The 19,836-nt window shown below is 35.4% G+C and overlaps 1 protein-coding gene across 2 annotated transcripts in view; it reads right to left on the reverse strand.

The window, feature by feature from the left end:
- VAT1L (vesicle amine transport 1 like) overlaps positions 1-19,836 on the reverse strand; it is a 1,089,685-nt gene that overhangs the window by 673,496 nt on the left and 396,353 nt on the right. For both annotated transcript variants that reach the window (XM_044081809.1, XR_006366076.1), the window contains exon 4: positions 9,060-9,202. In XM_044081809.1, coding sequence (XP_043937744.1) covers positions 9,060-9,202 — 143 coding nt within the window. The remainder of the gene's footprint in view (positions 1-9,059; positions 9,203-19,836) is intronic.

Consider the following 19,836-nt stretch of genomic DNA (forward strand, 5'->3'; position numbering starts at 1 on the left):
ATTCAAACACTTAAAAGAGCAGCATCATATATTCATGCAAATATCATAATAATATTCTTGCAGATATAATAAAAAGAATGTATGAGTTAGGAGTAATGAAAGAGAAAATTGCTGGTGTAATCAGGGGAAGTAAGGAAGATGGGATTTATTCCAGTCAGCTTCCTATAGCTAGGTACATACCTCCTTCCGCTCTTTTGCTTCAACTGTAGCAAGCAGTTTGGTACATTTTTATCAAATGGCCTTCTATAGCCTGATCTATGCCAACCTCAGTATGTGCAGAAAAAAATGCAGGAACTGCACTTCTCCATCATGCCCCTTTGCCCCAGCCTTGCTACACTTCTTGTGAGAGGGATCAAGACTTTTAACAGTATTAGTAACTAGTGGTTGCTTATACACAGGCAGGCGTTCTTATTCAGCTATATGTGGTTATTTGTTATTCTGGATACATTTTTTTGTTTCTCAGCTCCTGGGCAGAGATAAAGGAAAACAGGCTGATTATGTCAAGAGGAAGCAAGCAGGACTGCCCAGGAGCTGAAGTACATATATGGAATCGATGTTATAGCTACATATCTGTTAGCAGATCCCCTTCTAGATCACGAAGTCTACAACACCAAATGTCAGAATGTCGAGATGAAAATAACGGAGACTTACAATTACAAACGGACAATTTTTCTCAGGGCAAGTAAGCACTTGCCCAGCATGGGAAATATGCCCTTTTACCCACTGTAGTACAATCCCAGAGTTGGTGTATATAGTTAGGGGGGTGCAGCCCCCCACATTTTAGGGTGTGGGGGGCATAGTCCCCAACTAGGTGGTTTTTACATAGGTCAGTGTGTTGATATTGCATGATAGACAAGTGTTTCTTTGCCCCAAGAAAAATCAGTCATTCCTGATTGTAAGTTTTCATTATTTTTGTTTCGACATTCTGACGTTCAGTGTTGTGGGATTCATGATTTAGAAAGGAATCTGAGTTAGCACCCTCTTTCACTATCCAGTTCTGTAGCACTGTTAATTATTTAAACTTTTGTTTTGCTTTATTTATCAAATTACTTGTACATATAGCTATAGAAGTTCTATTGCCTACCATACCACCAAGGATTCCCAGCAGTATCATGATGATGCAGATTGGTTTGGCAGTGGGTGTCCAACTGCCATCCTGGTGTCATCATCTGATATGACTTGACTGTTTGGCAGCATTCAGTGCCACGTCCATATCTGTCTTATTCTCTGTTTCTCTTACAAGTCACAATCAAGTCATAGAGTGACCTTGTAGGCAGCCATCACTATCTGTGGAGTTTTCAAGGTAAAGGGTGGCACGAACGTAGGTAATCAGGTCTTTCTTCCATATCATACAAGTGCTCACTCATACTTATGGACAGTTTAGAGTCCCCAGTACACCTAATACATGTCTTTAGAATCAGCAAGGAGTCCAGACCACCAGGAGAAATCCTTCATGATCATAAGGAAGGCATGCAGCCTCCACACAGAAGGCCCCCAGCCAAGAAATGAACTGGAGAAGCTCTTGCTGTGAGTCAGCAATGCTCTCCTATCATGCTATTAATACACAGTTCTCTGGTCACCTTCCCATACCTTAAACTTACACCATCCATTATACTTTAAACTGTCTAGATTTTTTCAGAATGTCCAGATTTTGTCTCATATTTAAGGCCTGGTCCTCGTATTTTTGTCTGGCAAATCTTTGAGACTGAAGTAACTAAATAATAACAGATATCGGAGTTTCAGATGTCATATACCTCTGAAAAATGCATGCTAATACAAGACTTGTTATTTTTAAGCTTATACGAACAATATTTAAAATATGCCCTGACTTTCGACCTTCCCGCTATTATTTTTGACTTCTTCCAGAAGGTATGCTGGCCATTCCACCACCTCTGCCTCTATCAGTTAGACTTGGAATACCCCAGGCATATAAAAAGCTTTTAAATGAAGCTTCATGATAGCTATCATATGTTATGGGATGGTATTATGAGCAGATTTTGGTATCCAATGTTCTTTTTTATTTTGGAATTCTGTGATGATATGTAAACATAGCATGGTGTCCCCAGTGTAATATAGGTGTATGTCTGTCATGCTTGTCTGCCACTTGCTGCTGAGCTCATCCAGGATGGGCAATATACGCTCAGTAGGTTCTTCAGCCTTGCTTCAAAACTACCACTAGGTAAATCTTTAGCAGCCCTTCATTGATTGGCTCTTTCCTTTTCACTATCTAATTTATACTGCATGGGCAGTCTGTCATTGCTGTCTTTTCTAAGACTCCTGGAAGCTCAGCTCATGTGCACAACAAGCTAAAATCAAACAAAGTGGCATTTGACTCCATTTTACATCCAGTAAACACAGAAGCTCTCCAGCAGGAGCTTGTACTTTTAAATGCCTACTATACTGATAACAGGCTTAGATTAAATTAAAAAAATACAACACTGTCACATTTGGCTGACAAACCATTCCCCCTCCCAGCAAATAATACTGACAGTGCTGCACTTCAAACTTGAAAATGTTGTTAGAAACCTGGGAAATTAGTTGATAATTCCTTCTCCTTTGGCCACCATACAGCATTAGTCAGGAAATCCTTCTACTTGACACAACTGATAATCAGGGGAATATCATCCAGGTTTAAAGAGGTTACTGTTTCATTTTATTCAGCACTCATCAGACTGATTATAATATACAGTATCCTCTTTGGGATGTACCTCAGCAGATGTATCAAGCATTGATCAGAGATTTAACATCTAGCGAGTAAAAAAGACCAGTACCAGCGTTGCTCTTTTCTGTGTCTTATGCTCTCCTCTGAGGGGATTTATGCCTTGCCTTTTGAGCTATCAGGAACCCAGCAGTCCACGATCCCTTGTACCTTCACAAATCATACAGTCCCACAAATAACACAAGACATCTAAAACTGATTCAGCAGATCAATACAGAAGGGTAGATAAAGAGATTTGTTTCTTTTCTTTCTCTTCTTCTCTATCCCATTGACTATCCCTGATATTTGTACATTTGTGTCTTTGTGGTGGTACCTGGATAAGTGGACAGGATAAGTGGACAGATGTTTTGTAAATGACTGGCACAGCTATCTTATTGAAGGGAGAGAAGGAGAAAGGTGAGGAGAGACAGTCCATAATGGTCCTGAACTCAGCAGCCTTGTTTGTTGTAAGATTCTTGATTCATTTAATTTATTAATAAAACACAAAAATTATGTATGAAATAATCAGCTCTCACGATCTCCTGACTATGAACTCACGATCCACTACTGTTTTGTTATTTTTATATCACATCTGTGCTACACATCACTGTAGTACACCTGTTGGTTATTGTCTGTTGTCTACTCTGTTGTGGTACAATACTACTGTAGTACACCTATTTTTTTTTGCCATTTTGCTTTTACATTGCAATTGTTCAGGATTTTAGGCCTGCCTTTACATTCACCACCTTTTTTTATACTGCTCTTTGTTTTTGTCTTCACTTTTTGTTTTTCTTTTTTCTTTTTTTTATTTCATTTTTTTGCTTGTTTTATCGTTTTTTTGACACCATTTGTGTTTGACATCCACACAGTAGGATATTTGATGTACTACCCCACCACACACCATATGGCACATGTATGCTGCTCCATGTATAGCTGTGTACCAGCCTTCAGAGCCTCTCTCTGCCCTGCTCCTGTTACTGTGTTGCTGGGCTGCTGGCTCCCTCCTCATGTGCTATGCATGCCTGAAGTCATGTTGGGTGTTTGGTGGTCATGGTGGCAGTCAAGTTTGGCACTGGCAGGGCTGGGAGGCGTGGGCTAGTAGTCTGGGAAGAGTCATTGAACACTGGCGCACCAGCACCATGTCTGCATGCAGCCCAGCCACGGCAGGGATGTGGCCTGCAATTAGCCCCCATTGGCTGATGTCAGCACCATGGATGTCCTGCGTGCACTGTCACATGGGTGCAGCCACTGCCATGTGCATGTCACTTCCTTATTTACACCATGTGGCTCCATTTCCTATCTTATTCCATTTCCTTTTCCTTCTCTCTCTCTCTCTCTATATATATATATATATATATATATATATATATATATATATATCTGTATATATGTGTGTGTGTGTGTGTGTGTATGAACATCCTTGCTTCCCCACCCCTACGTTCTTGCCTCTTGCCCTTCTGTGTGTTCACCTACTTGCCCTTCCAATTTTTGCCCTGTCATGTCCACCGATTACCTTCCCATTTATAATACAGAAATAGTATGGACTTTGATGTGTAGCCCTTATCTGGGCTGTCAGCTGTGCTGATATCAGTACACCTTTGCTTGTGTAAATGCACATCATCACAAGCACACTAAATGCATACTAACAGGCTCACGAGGACACAAGATCTGCCAGATTACTGTCCCAGTAAAAAAAAAAATGCTGTTTGTTTCCCTTTTTACCTCTGTTGTCTTTTGATCGTCATCCAATTCATTTCACATCACCAAGGTGAGGATCAGCTAGGAGGGCCCAACATTCACACAGCCATCGGGCAAGTTCAAGAGTTTTTTTGTAGGCCTTTTCCCCACATGCATTTGGTTACGCTCCAAGAAGAGACCTACAATGGGCTGACAATGGAAGAATTTCCTTCACTTCCACAGGGGAGTTCCCTTCAAAATGTCCTGCCTCTCCCCTTGAAGCATGACTTGTAGCATTTCCTGTATCCAACAGGGAAATCTCAATGCCCACTGTGCCACTGAATATGTGCAACCCTCTCCTTCCCCTGAGAAAGATCATTAAGCCATGCTACTTCTCCCCCTCCTTGCCTGTCTATTCTAGTGCCAGAGCCTCTAGTCAAAACCCTGATTGCCTGAGATACAGTCAGGCCTCCATCCCTTAGTATTGTACAAGTCATTATTGTTCTGTTTTCACCATTAAATCATCACTTTTTCAGAATCAGTTGCATAATTTCATTCTTACTGCATTGCTAGTTAGTATGAGTCCTCATTGTTCTACTTTGATTACACTCTTTGGCCCTTATGCACTTATGTAAGTAATGAATTCCATCCTCTGTTTCTTTGATATTTCAATATCCCACAGACCTCTGCCCACATTTGTAGGCTTATAAGAACAGCAAAAAAATGTAAAAGATATTGAAACACTACTTGATCAAATCCCTACTGATTATGCACCTGTCTTCAACAATCTCTACACCTGGTTTATTCATCTGTGCAAAAATTTCATAGCCGCCTTCCTTCCTCACCTTTACATATTGTGTCTAGCAAGCAACATCATGACTAATATTTGGAAAGATGTCCTAACAACACCTATCTAAAATAACAGAACTGAGAAAATTCTTTGCATTTTTATCTAACCCTATACTTTCCACACTTGGAGAAATACTACAAAAATAATCCACGTCAAATGTCTGAATACATCCATTAATATAATCGTCTGTCAAAAATAACAGTTTTTTAGAGGGAGTGACATCATAGTAACTTGATAGCACTATGGACCCTAACAAATGAAATCCTCAATAACCTGGTCAATGGAAACTTTAGGGAAATTTTCATAGACCTAACAAAAGCATTTGACCTCACAGACCACTTGCTACTGCTGAATAAATGTATTGAGACTGGCATAAGTGAAGACTCGCTTCCCTAGTTCAAAAACCTTCTTTTCAAACAGATACTACAAAGTAAAAGTAGAAAACACTTTCTCTAACTCAGCACCACTCCCTCAAAGGTGGCCCTCAAGGGTCCATTTTTGCACCTCTAGTTTTCTCGATTTTCATTAATAAATTGCCTTAAGACTTTCTTTAAATACCAACCATATTATACACTGATGACATGGTCATCTTTAGATCAAATTAATCACATTGTCAGACACAAAGAAAACTCCCAGAATAACCTACACTTACTCAACAAATGGTGCCTCCAGTACAGACTATTATTAGATGCCACTAAAACAACATCATTTATCTTCAATGTTCACAAAACACTAGCCAAAGCTTCCAATACACTTAACATCAAAAATATAAACAACTCCCCCATAACAACTTTGTCATTCAAGTACTTGGGAATTTGGCTAAACCAAACTCTGAACCTCCAGAACCACATTGAAAAAACATTTAAGAAACTCAACTATTTACTTTTCTGGGCAATAAATATATACATCTATCTTATAGTCTTAACAAGCACAGCTACAGACAAAGGAATAAACTTGGCCCTGTTAAAATACAGTTTAGCCATCATTGCAACAGCATAAAAAATCACCCTACAATCAATTTTCATTAAAATTTACTTTATTACAAATTCATCTCGACAGGCACATCTAAGGATGGCAACCAATCAAACAAAGTTGGACCTGCTGCTAGTCTTCCCTGCTCTGCAAAATCCTTGTTTCTGAATCTTTTTTCCCCACTACCACACAAACACGCTCTTAAAATTTCAGCATACAGCCAAAGATGATGCTCACAATTCATACCAATATGATAACACTTGCAATTTTGCTCTTTAATATTGTTAATTTGTCTCTATTTGTATGTATTTGTATGACTGTTTGGGGCTTTTCCCTTCAGGTCTCCACTGAAAAAGGGTAAATTCTTACCCAGCTGGACCAACCCAGTTAACAAATGTGAAATAAATAAATAAAACTAATTTACACTGCACCAAGCAATCCTTCTCCAATCTAGCTCACAAACTGTGGGATACACTACCAACTTATCTAAAAGAATTCCCCTCCCACACTAAATTTCAACGTCAAACTCAAAAACACATAACAAGCTAATTGTCAATGGCAGCCAAAAGACCACATCTCATAAATCATACTAACATCTCTTCTGCATTCACCATCTCTTCTCCTAATCTTGTCATCAAGATACTTCTGTTGAAGGGTTGCTCTGATGGCACAGAGGGATAAAACCATAACAGCAGCCCAGCTGACCTGGGTTTAATTATCAGTTCAGGCAACTGATGGACCACCACCCCTAGCAGTACTAGAGGAAGTCTGAGAGGGCAAGGAGAAGGAGAATGGTTGATAGACCCTGTACAGTCATAGGACACTCACAGTCTGTATGGTAATAATCAGTTCAGAGATGACCAAAAACATTTTTAAAAAAGCTACTTCTACTGAAATCTCTACTTTCACACTACTTCCTCAAACTCTTTTTCTCTTTTTCCGGGATAGGATTAATCCTACTGCTTTTACAATATTGTACAACAAATTATGCTTAATAAGTGTATTACTAGCACCTGTGCCTGGTTTACTATCATTACTGCAAAAGGCAAAACATTTGCCATTCGCAGTAGTGAAAGTAAACACCAAAACCGGACTCTCCACTCCTAAACAATGTCGACCCAAATGATCGACACATTTGAGTCGACATTGTCACCGAAAACATCACGTGATATCCATATAGGAGCTGATGTAAATCAAAGTTTTTGCTGTGTGGGCTGTGCTCCCCACAACCCCTGCTAATAATATATTCCAACACCGAGATCACACTACAGTGGGGATATGGATGAAATTCCACTCCCCACTGCACTGTAATCTCTGTAGAGTTTGTCGAGTTTGTCAAACACACTTATGCGAATGCACTACTGCATTCACATAAGTGTGTTCAACTGCCCCATGGACTTGACATTGTGCAATCGACAATCTGATTTTCAGTAAAATAAGTGCCGACAGCTTGGCATGCGCACAACTGATAGTAAACCCCTGTGCCCACCTGTTTTGGACTTGTCTTTCTCTCTCATTTGAAAAAATTGTGTATATAATTTCTTCTCTTGTGTTTCCCTTCATTGGGATATTATCACCCAGGCTATGTCTGCAATTTGTCCACTAAGATCAAGCCACTCTCCCAGTAAACAAATTTAAAATAAAATAAAATAAAATATCCATGAAATCAAAATTACTGCTAAAATGACTGCAGCATTTAGAAATAAGGAGTTTCATTCCTGTATCTGTTAAACATATGCTGTTACCAATTTAAGATAATAGCATGTAAAGTATCACAAACATCTAATGCAGCATCTGCTGATTAGAAGCAGATCATGTAATCATTATCAAAGCTGATAAGTTCCAAGATTCCAGTGGAAGAGTAACATTGTCATTTTGCATAGTCACTGATTTACACATTAAACTGTTTAGTTTCTTAACATATACTGTCTTAGGGCAGTAACTAGACAGTGCTGGCCATTTGATGTTATATAAGAAGAAAAGCACTCCCTACATTTTGCAGATAGAATGACAAGGCTTACTCTGCAGTACAGATGCCTTAACATTAAAGGAAATGCTCCTGTTTCTCCTTCACCTCGCACTCATCATGTGTTGATGCAGTGCTGCATTTTTGCATCTTTATGGACGTGACAAAATACATAGATGTTCACCTCTTCAAGATTGTTGGCTGTGTACCCCGCTTACATAAGCCTGCCAAGTACTGAGAAAAGAAAATACAGAGTAAAAATGCTTAAACACTTAGACTGAAAGGGCATGCAGTAAGGTACCAGCATATGTTAAAATGTAAAACCTTAACAGCACTATCAACAAAATTGCACACATAGCCTGTTTTCTTCCACAGCTCCTGACAAACAGCAAAATAGGCAATTTTCCTGAAATAACTACTCACTATTCACCTTTATATAAAAATGTTACTGCCTATCAGCCTGAGTTGTGAAGGCAGACAGAGCACACTGCCTGTCAAGTGTCATCTTGCTATTAGTACTGTTAGGGAAATGATTTTTAGTAATACAATGTGTAGGAGCAGTGGTAAGAGTACGCCAGGCAGGGGGGTTGTGTGTGTGTGTGTGTGTGTGTGTGTGTGTGTGTGTGTGTGTGTGTGTGTGTGTGTGTGTGTGTGTCTGTGCTTTCATGTATGAGTGAATGTGTGCATATGTGTGTATATACTGTACATGTTTGCATTTTTTTTAATTTAACAAATATTCCATATTATTCTTCCAGTTGACTAACCGAGAAAAGCCAAAAGACACAAACAAATTCTTCCAGTTTCACATCACAGATGATTTCTATTTATTCATAAGGAGGCAATTCACTGGTACCTTAAAAATCTGCATATATCTGAATAAGCTATAATGTTCTTACCGTTTTACTTCTTGGACATAATCACTGTTTCTGTCAAACAGGTACGTTAGGGAGTCTTTGATTGCTTCATGCTTAAATGAGGAAGCTGTTCCAAAAACGGTAACATTGGGAACAGTATAACAAAGTTGTGCAACAGCTTGACCCTAGAAAGGATGAGGCATAATTAAACTTTGAAGGTCATATACAATCTCACATACCTTTATAGTTTACTGTCATTCAGCTGGTAAAAATTACACCCAGGTTCTTCACAACACTTTATTTTACAATACTGTTTTCTGTTGTTTCTTCCAAGGCAGCTTAATATTTAATGCAAACATCAGTAAACGTATACTTTAAGACCTCCTAGGCATTGTGCTTAACCACTTTTCTTTCAAAAGATCAGTAGATAGAACAACAAAGCTAATATGTGAAGTAATGTTAAGTGCGGGAACTTGAACTGTGACTTGTTCTCTTTATTCATAATAATGAGCTAACATCTTTAAATAGCACTTTGCCATTTTCATCTCAGTTTCTCAATTTAAATAGCTATTACTAGCAAAGATACAAATGATTAACAAAAGAAATGAGAGAGTTCTATGTGAAGCATTATCTGGCACACAATTGTCATTTTATCATCATACAGAGACAGTATAAGTTTAAATGTATCACATGCTGCATTTTAATTCTTCAAAGCACTGTTATTTTATATTCCACTTAACCAATTAGACATCAAGCCTACATTGATTTTTATATTTTAATACTTACAGTTAAGAGAAAATATAGAGGCACACTTGTCTCTCTACCATCCACTTACTTATTTACTAAATTCTTGGATTTGGAATGCATACAGGGCTTGAAATTAAAAAAAAATATTATAGAAAGTTGAAGGCTACATAGTCTTGTGATTATTATACCTTGCTAGTTCACAATCTGTCCTATACCTCCCTTCTCTAGGAGGGTTTTGCCATTCATGGCTGGGGTGAATTTATGAACACACATCCAATTCTCAAGGTCCCATTTATATGAAGATAACATATCATACAAATTATCTTCAGGAAGAGTCCCTTCAAGAGGAGAGGGAGTTAATGAATCTTTCCTTCTACTTTTGTTTATTTAGCTACTGAAGCAAATTTAGATCTGTGAGACTGCTTGATTTATGAAAGTACAAGAAATTCTGGGCTACTGGGTCCCTAACTGCTCTCAAGGAAAGACATAGGTCTCCTTTAAGGAGCCTATAGGACACAAAAAAGAAGGAACATACTTCTAGTCATTTCTGATAGCTCAGGGATTTTAAGCCTATGATCCTTTTTTAGGAAATTCTAGTGTCTCTCCAACAGCTTTTCACAACAAGTGAGGTACATTATAAAGGGGGAATTGTATTCTATAATTGGTCTGATGAGTGCTGAATACAAGGGGAAAATAACCTCTTGATATGGATAATATTCCCTTGGTGATCACCTGTGCCATGTTGAAGGATTTCCTGACAACTGTTGCTACATGGTGGTAAAGGAGAGAAAATGATCAACCCAGATTCCAAGGTCTGTAACTACATTTTCATTTTGAAGTGGGTTATTGTCAATGCTGTATGCTGGGGGGATGGACTGTCTGCTACATGTGGCAATGTTGAATTTTCTAGCATTTAATTTCAGCTCATTTTAATGTAACAGGCATCTGTAAGTGTACATTCTTGCTAGAGGGCTTGTGTGCCAGAGAAGGATTTGATGATGACTCCCTATTTGCAGCCATTTTCCAAACTTGGCTAACCACAGGTCTTGACTTTTAGTGTATAGGTCTGAGAAGTAAACACCAAATTCCACCACTGAGCTCTGTGAGACACCACTGGTCACTTTCATGTTCTCCGATGCTGCCCCTGCCACCCATAACTTGTGGGTTATGTCTTTTAGCCGATTTGCTTTCCATTTTACCACATAGTAATCTATTTGTAAAGCACCTAGTTTATTAATTATGTTACCAGAGAGGATGCTGTCAAATGTCATGGCTGAATCAAGGTAAGTGTGTGTAGAGTGTGACCACTGTAAACAGATTATGTTACTTTCAAAAAGAAGTTAAAACTAAACTGTTGTGGATCTAGCCTGATAAGATTTTTGATGACAATGTTAATCAAGTCTATTATAACATGCTCCATGTCCTTACAAAAAAGACTCAACAGACTGATGGGTCTTATACAATAAGTTTCTAGGCTTAGTTACAGAGCCACCTTTATGGAGTGGTGTTATATGCCAAACTTCTGGGATTGAGCCTGCAGTCAGGCTCAGATTAAGTAATTTATGTAGAGGTTCTGCGAGGTCATGTTTGGTACTGTTTATTAAACAAATGGGTATGTTATCCAGTCTCATGTTAGAAGTGTTCCTAATTTTGAACGTCACATTCAATATATGTCCTTTAGTGATAATGCAGGGATCATATGGCTTTAGTTCCAAACAGAGAAGTCACCACAATGCCCAGAAATCTGGAAGTACACTTTATTAAATAAAAAAACAAAAGACTAAGCACTTTCACCGATTTACATTTAGGCATCATCAGAGTCAAATTCACATTTCCATTAGTTCCCTTATATAGTACTGTTTAATTGAATGACATAGTTAATTAAACAACAAGTGTCAATCCCCTTCTTAAAGATACAGCATCAGGCTGCATATATTAAATATGATTAAAAATGCTTAAATAATGTAAATCCAATAAAAACTTGTTAAAATACATCACCTACGCAGTCTATCAAACTTGCATCAACCTTAATTTCAGTAAGCTAGTAATAGAGCAACTGTCATTTATACTTGAGGATACTGTGGCATTGAGTCTCATCTGCCACATAATCATTCTGAATTCCAGTAACGTTTTAAAATCACCCCCCCTCATTATACACCACTCTATCTACAATAAAAAATAAAAACTTTTTAAAACCCTCACACATGTCACTGTGGCAAAAAAGTGCATTAATCGTCTTTTTGTTCTGAATATCCCTCAATTCTGCCATCCTGTCACGTAGACTTCATGTGGTTTTCCCTACAAAAAATGCAGGGCAACTCCCACATAGGGCAATGTATACCACCATTTTAGTGTTACAAGTAGTTCTCCCAGGACACTGTATGGTCCTGATATATCCCTGAATAGTCACGTATGGACCTTTATGTATGTATCTACAATATTTACACGTTACATTTACTCGTTAACGAATTATATGGCTTTATAACATGGTCCTTGTTCTTCTCGAATATTTCCCTGAAATTATTTCCTGTACTATAGGTCACTACACTACGTTCGTGAAGTTTCTTGTTCAACTCACGTTTTATAGTTAAGTCCCAACAGTTCATAATAACCCCCTTCAGTACTGTCATCACTTGGTTAAAAGCCAATACCAATACTTTATTTTGTGTCGTTGCAGGGGTTGAATTTTGCTTGACACCTGTATTCATTAATAAAATAGGTGTATATAAATCCCTTCATTTTTTTCGTATCTCATTTCTAATTTTAGTCAATAAACGGGATGGGTATCTCCTGTTAAGGAACAAACCAATTAAATTTGACATCTCCATTTCAAATGTATAATCATCACTAACCAATCTAGAGAGGCGAACCATTTGTCCTTTTATAACCTCTCTCTTCTGGTGGGCAGGGTGGCAGCTATCAAAGTGCAACAACATGTTCAAAAAAGTTTTCTTTCTAAAAATATTAGAGCACAATTCTTTAGTTTGCAAATGTTTGTAAAGCAGGATGTCTGTTTCCTGGACCCCTACTTTATATGTAAATTCCAAGAAATTGGTGGTGTTATTTAAATAACAAACAATTTCATGAGTTCTTTCCTCAGTACCCCACCACAGGATTAAAATATCATCCAGGAAATGTACCCATAAAATAATGTCATTCTTGAAAGGGGAATCGAAAACAAACTTATTTTCCCATTCAGCTAATCTAAGTTAGCGTAAATGGGAGCACATTTTGCCCCCCATAGCTACTCCTGACTTCTGCTAAAAATGTTCCCCTTCAAAATACAAAAACGTTGTTCAATACTGTTTCCATCATGTGAATTAAAAGATTTATTTTTATATTATGTATGCCTTCTACATTTAACAGACTTTCACTGAAAAATTCCAATCCAATCTTGTGGGGAATAAGAGTAATAAACTGACAATGTCAATAGTAATAAAAATATAATCACCATCTTTGGGTGTATCCTTAAGTAATTCTAGATAGTACCAAGAATTTTTCAGAATATGTGCTTTGCTAGTTAATGCCTTCTTGCAATAAACTTTCATATAAGCAGCCAGAGGTTCAGTCTTTGAATATCTAGCAGCTACAATGGGTCTAAATGGAGGATTGTTGGTATCCTTATGGATTTTAGGAATACCAAATATTGTCGGAATTACCAGAAATTCCACATTTAAAAAATGCAATTCACTAGAATCAGTAACATACTGACAAAAAGAATCATATAGCCACCAATCAATTTTCGTATATGCCCTATTTACTTCATTAATGTACACCCTGTCATAAACTTTGTCATCATTAAGAATATCATACATTTTATGATTGCATTGCAACATTACTACTGCCCCTCCCCCTTTGTCGGGTTTCATAACCCTATAATGTCTTGATTCAGCTCACAATGTGAAAGCCACTTTCATTAACAGACAAGTTATCAACAAAAACAGTGGGTTTTCACAAAACTTTTCTAATTTCAACTTCACGTTTGTTCAAATGTGTTAATAACAGCATTCTGCACTGGCATAAAGGTGCTTTTCCTTTTAAATTTCATATTATCACACATATTAGAATAACTTTTAGCATCAAAAAACAGGGTCAGATTTACCTGCCTTGTAAACAATTTTAACTCGTTAAAACCCTAGTAATGTCAAGCTTAAAATTTGGAATTTACATATAAAGTAGGGATCCAGGAAACAGAGTTCTTGGACATCCTGCTTTACAAACATTTGTGAACTAAAGAATTGTGCTCTAACATTTTTAGAAAGAAAACTTTTTCTAACATGTTGTTACACTTTGATAGCTGCCACCCTGCCCACCAGAAGAGAGGGGTTATAAAAGGGCAAATGGTTCACCTCTCTAGGTTGGTTAATGATGATTATACATTTGAAATGGAGATGTCAAATTTAATTGGTTAGTTCCTTAACATGGGATACTCATCCCATTTATTGATTAAAATTAGAAATGAGATACAAAAAAAAAAAAAACAAAGGGATTTATAAAAACCTATTTTATTAATGAATACAGGTGCCAAACCAAATTCAACCCCTGCAACATCACAAAATAAAGTACTGGTATTGCCTTTTAACCAAGAGGCGACAGTATTGAAGGGGGTTATTATGAACTGTTAGGACTTAAATATAACAAGTGAGTTGAAAAAGAAAATTGGCAAACGTCCTGTAGTGACGTACAGTAGAGGAAATAATTTATAGGAAATATTCAAGAAGAACAAGGACCATGTTATAAAGCCATATAATTCATTAATGAGTAAATGTAACGTGTAAATATTGTAGATACATACATGGAGTTCCATACGTGACTATTCAAGGTTACAGCAGGGCCATACAGTGTCTTGGGCAAACTACTTGTAACACTAACATGGTGGTATACATTGCCCTATGTGGGTGTTGTCCTGCATTTTATGTAGGGAAAACCAGACAAAGGTTACGTGACAGGATGGCAAAACATTTGAGGGATACTAAGAACAAAAAGACCACTAATTAGCTTTTTTGCCACAGTGATGAAAGTGAGGGTTTTAAAAAGGTTTATTTTTTATTGTAGATAGAGTGGTGCATAATGAGAGGGGGATGATTTTAAAACGTTACTGAAATTCAGGGAGACTATGTAGCAGATGAGACTCAATGCCACAGTATTCCCACGTATAAATGACAGTTGCTCTAATACTAGCTTACTGAAGTTAAGGTTGATGTACGTTTGATATACTACATAGGTGATGTAAGTTTTTTATTGGTTTTACATTCTTTAAGAATTGTTAACCATATTTAATATATGCAGCCTGGTGGTATACCTTTAAGAAGGGGATTGACATTTGTTGTTTCTTTAACTATGTCATTCAATTAAACAATGCTTTATAAGGGAACTAATGGAAATGTGAATTTGACTCTAATGATGCCTAAATGCAAGTAGGCAAAAGCGCTTAGTCTTTTGTTTTTTTTATTTAATAAAGTGTACTTCCGTGGATTTCTGGGCATTGCGGTGACTTCTCTGTTTGGAACTTGTGTTTTACTAATCACCTAATTTGATCATATGGCTTTAGACAGTCATACCATGAGTGAAATGTGTACTAAATTTATTTGGCAATATCCACAGGGTCTGAGTAGGTTTTGTCATTTAGCATGTGTTCTATACATTTGTTGCATGTTGTTTCCTAGTTTTTCTACATAACTAAAGAGGGATTTGTGATTGTCTTTGGGTTCAGATGCCAACCTGAATTCATGGCCCCCTTTAATAGATCTAATAGTATTTTTAAAATTCTTAGGCAAATTCCTAATAGTTTCCTTGACTTGATGGGTCCTTATGTCTGCTTTTTTTCATTTTACCGTAGATTTTATTTACATTAGTGGACCACCAGGATGGTTTGCTTTTAAATTTCCCATTATGTATGCATGTGAATTGGGCTGCTGATTCTATACATTTATTTATGTGGATAGAAAACTCCTTAATAAATCTATCTGCTGACACAAAATCTTGGGTGGTGGTGTTATAAGCAATTTTTAAGGCTTCAGCATAGAATTTGAAGAGATTTGTATTCTTGAAGTCTTTTTATGAATTCTTTTTTTTTTTAAAACAAGTTTATTGTTTTAACATACAAGAGAAATATCATAACAATTTTATACAAGTAATTAAAATAGATATGATTATAACATTCAACAAAACAACCAAAGTATTTACAAAGACATCCACTACAATCAGATCAATTAAACTAAAATACCATGCTATTGAAGTTAAGATTTTTTTAACAGGTTTTGTAAATTATCCCATACAATATAATAAGATGTTTTTCTAGTTGTTCTTGACCTTATTGTGTTTATTTCCATATGGCACACTATATTCATAACATTTTTAAATTCATTGAACGAAGGAGGTGTATCTGAAATCCAATTTCTGGTTATTATTTTCCTAGCCACTGCTAGAATAGACCATAACAAGGGAAGCTTAATCTTTTTAACACTTTGAGGTACAGGTGTGTTGAATAATATAAGAGATTTAGAAATAATGAAATTATCTGTAAAAGAGCCTGCAAAAATTCATTAATTGACTTCCAATATTCTTTCAATTTTATACAGTCATAAAACATATGAGCCCAGTCAGCATTAATTTCTACATTACATCTTTTACATAGATTATCTTTATTATTTATTTTATTCATCATCAAAGGTGTATAAAAGATCTATGTAAAATTTCCATGTAAAAGTCTCCAGACAATGGAAGACGTAGTTTTGTAGGCAGATTCCAATATATATTGTTTATCTTGTTGATTTGGTGGGTCCCCATTAATGGAAGTGAAATAATTCCAGTAGGTATCTACACTGTAAAAGTTTCTTGTCTGATAATTTTATGTATGTATGAAAGCTTTCCTTTATCAGAAACTTTATGTTGTAAATTTAATATCAAGTAATCAATCAGTGTTGGAATAGATTGTTTAACTGTTATAGACATTAGATCTATTTTATCAATGAGATGTTGTCTAAAGGTCTGAACCTCTAACCAGCAAGTTTCTCTTAGATCAAATTCTTGTTTTAAGAAATCTAGATGTTTAACTTTATTATCAGATATCAACTGATACCAGTACTTTAGATCATTATCTATAGCTAAATGGGTTCCTTCAGAAGTAGATGACACAACCATACCCCGAGTATACATTATAGGAAATATAATAAAATTCCATTCCCTATATTTAGGATGCATGAATATAAAGTTATGATAGCTAATAATAATGTTTAATGGGTAACTAACTATATGTTTAGGTGTAATAGGTGAAGTACAAAATTCCTTTAGTAACCATAACATGGAGTTATTTACAATCATATTTTTATGTGTTAAGGAGATTTTCATGAAGTGCATACTAATTAGCTCCCAGTAATCTTTCCATTTTGCAACATATGACTGATCTATTAATAAAGTAATAACTTTTACAATAGAAGAGATAGTATATAAATTAAAGTCTGGAAAAGAAATACCCCCTTGAGACCAGCTATTAGTATGTTTCTTTAATGCAATCCTAAGTCTATTAGGTGCCCATAGGAAATTTAACATTAGTGTATTCAGTTTTTTGATAATTATTTTTGTAGGTGGAAGTATTATTGATTGTATTAAGTATAAAATCTTGGGGAATATTATCATTTTAATAATTGTAAGTCTCTCTTCCATAGTAAAAAACATATTATTCCAGGTATTAAAAAGATTTTGTATATTAAGAAAACAGGTATTATAATTATTATATATAATAGATTTAATATCTTTAGATAATATTATACCTAAATAAGTTATCTGACCTGAATTGGGTACATATTTAGTAAAATCACTAATGAGAATATTTTTTCATGTGTATATAGGTAGTATTTTAGATTTTTCTTCATTGAATATTAAACCAGAAATACTTTTAAAATTCATCATTTTATCAAATAGAGACTGCATAGAAGAATTAGATCCTGCTGATGTAATTAGAACATCATCTGCAAAAAGTTGAATTTTAGATGTTGTATTTTCATCTATTTCAAAACCCTCTATGTCAGTACTGTTTCTGATCAAATTAGCCCAAGGCTCCATTATTAAAGTGAATAATAGTGGAGAGAGTGGACACCCTTGTTTTGTACCTTTTAAAATGGGTATTTTTTGTGAGACATATGTTCCTACCTTAATATAAGCCAATGTTCCTTTGTATAAATGCTCAATTAGATTTACAAATGCATCTGAGAAGTTTGTGCACTTCAGTAAGGTAAACAGATAGTCCCAACTTACTGAATCAAATGCTGAACTTATATCAAGACTAATAAGTGTTAAATCTTTTTTTTTCCTATTTGCAAAATCAATTAATGTTAGAGTTCTCCTTATATTATCAAAAGTATTTCTATTTACAATGAAGCCTGTCTGATCTATATCTATAATGCCAGGTATGATTGTCTTCAATCTATCAGCAAAAATACTCATAAACATTTTATAATCAACATTAAGTAATGAGATGGGTCGATATGAAGTACATCTAGTTGGATCTTTATTAGGTTTTTAAATTGGTGAAATAAATGTATATTGCCAAGATGGGGGGGGGGGGTTATTAGCTCATTTTGGGCCAAAATAAAAACCTTATGTATTAATGAATATGTACATTTAGAAAGGATTTTATATATCTCTGGTATAATACCATCATTACCCAGTGCTTTGTTTGATTTAAGCTTGTTTATTTGTGTAACAACCTCTGTATATGAAATACTTTTGTCCAATAGTTTAATCTGTTGTTTATTAAGCTTTTTATTCATGTTTGTGGTTATAAACTCCTTTATTTTATCTTTAGGTTCCATGTTAATGTTATTATGATTAATTTTGTGAAAGTGATTTCTAAATTCATCTAGTATTTCTGGTAGACTAGAAACATTCTTCTTTTTCCTTAGAGAAAAGATTTCTTTGATATGATTTTGTTTATTCAACCTTTTTGTTTTATTTTTAAGTCTATGTAAGTATTTGGGGCTTATTGAGTAAGACAAAAACTTGTATTTCTTTAGAGTTATTTTAACTTTATGAGTTAAAATTTCTTTGTATTTCTCATTTAGTTTATTTCTTCAATGACTTTCTTATCCATAATATTTTCTTTATTATTATGCTTATAAGAGTCTAATTTACTTTGAATATCTAACAATTCCTTATCCCAAGATTTCCTTTTATTATTATACCATCTGATACTTTGTCCATATAGATATGATTTTAAGGCATCCCAAACATAGACAATGGAGACTTCAGGAGTATTATTTATGTCTAGAAAATGTTGTACTTCTGAAAGTATATATTCTTTATAGTCTTTTAGTTGAGTTAAGTATGCTGATATCCTTTTGATCTGAACATTGTGAGTATTTTTTATCATGAACTCAAAAACAATTGAATTATGATCAGATATAGGGCATGAAATGATTTTGGAATTAATTAAATCTGTTACCATCTGGTTAGAAATAAAGACCCTATCTATTTTTGAATAAGTTTTGTATCTTTTAGAAAAACGTGTATGGTAATGATTTTGAATCTATCTGATTATTAATATCATTTAAATGATAAGAATTAGCAAAATCATTCAAATGTTTTGCATTAGATGTAATTTTCCTTTTTCCTATAGTGGTAGTGTCACTTTCATGTAGTATACAATTAAAGTCACCAGCTAAAATAATATCTCCTATAGAGAATGATATGATCTTATCAAGATGGTGTTTCACTGTATTAATACCAATTCCAGGTATCCAATATACATTAATTAATGTATAAGTCTTCCCATTAATTTGTATTGTAACCATACAAAACATTCCTTTGTCATCCTGATAAGATTTAATAGTTTTAGGAATGGGCATACTTTTATTCCATAAAATAGCCACTCCTCTTTTTTTCTGAGTGTGCTCTGAACTAACCAATACTGTATATTTGTTTGTGGCTAGTTTATCAATATCTTTTTTCAAGAGATGAGTTTCTTGAAGGAAGACTAAGTTGGCCTTATGTAAATTAATGTATCTTATTAGGCCTGCCCTTTTACACGGATTATTCAATCCATTAATGTTTAAAGAAATTCCTTTTAGAGATG

This window comes from Protopterus annectens, chromosome 8.part1, assembly GCF_019279795.1.
Source record: "Protopterus annectens isolate FY-2018-M chromosome 8.part1, PAN1.0, whole genome shotgun sequence".
NCBI classification, from domain to species: Eukaryota; Metazoa; Chordata; order Ceratodontiformes; family Protopteridae; genus Protopterus; species Protopterus annectens.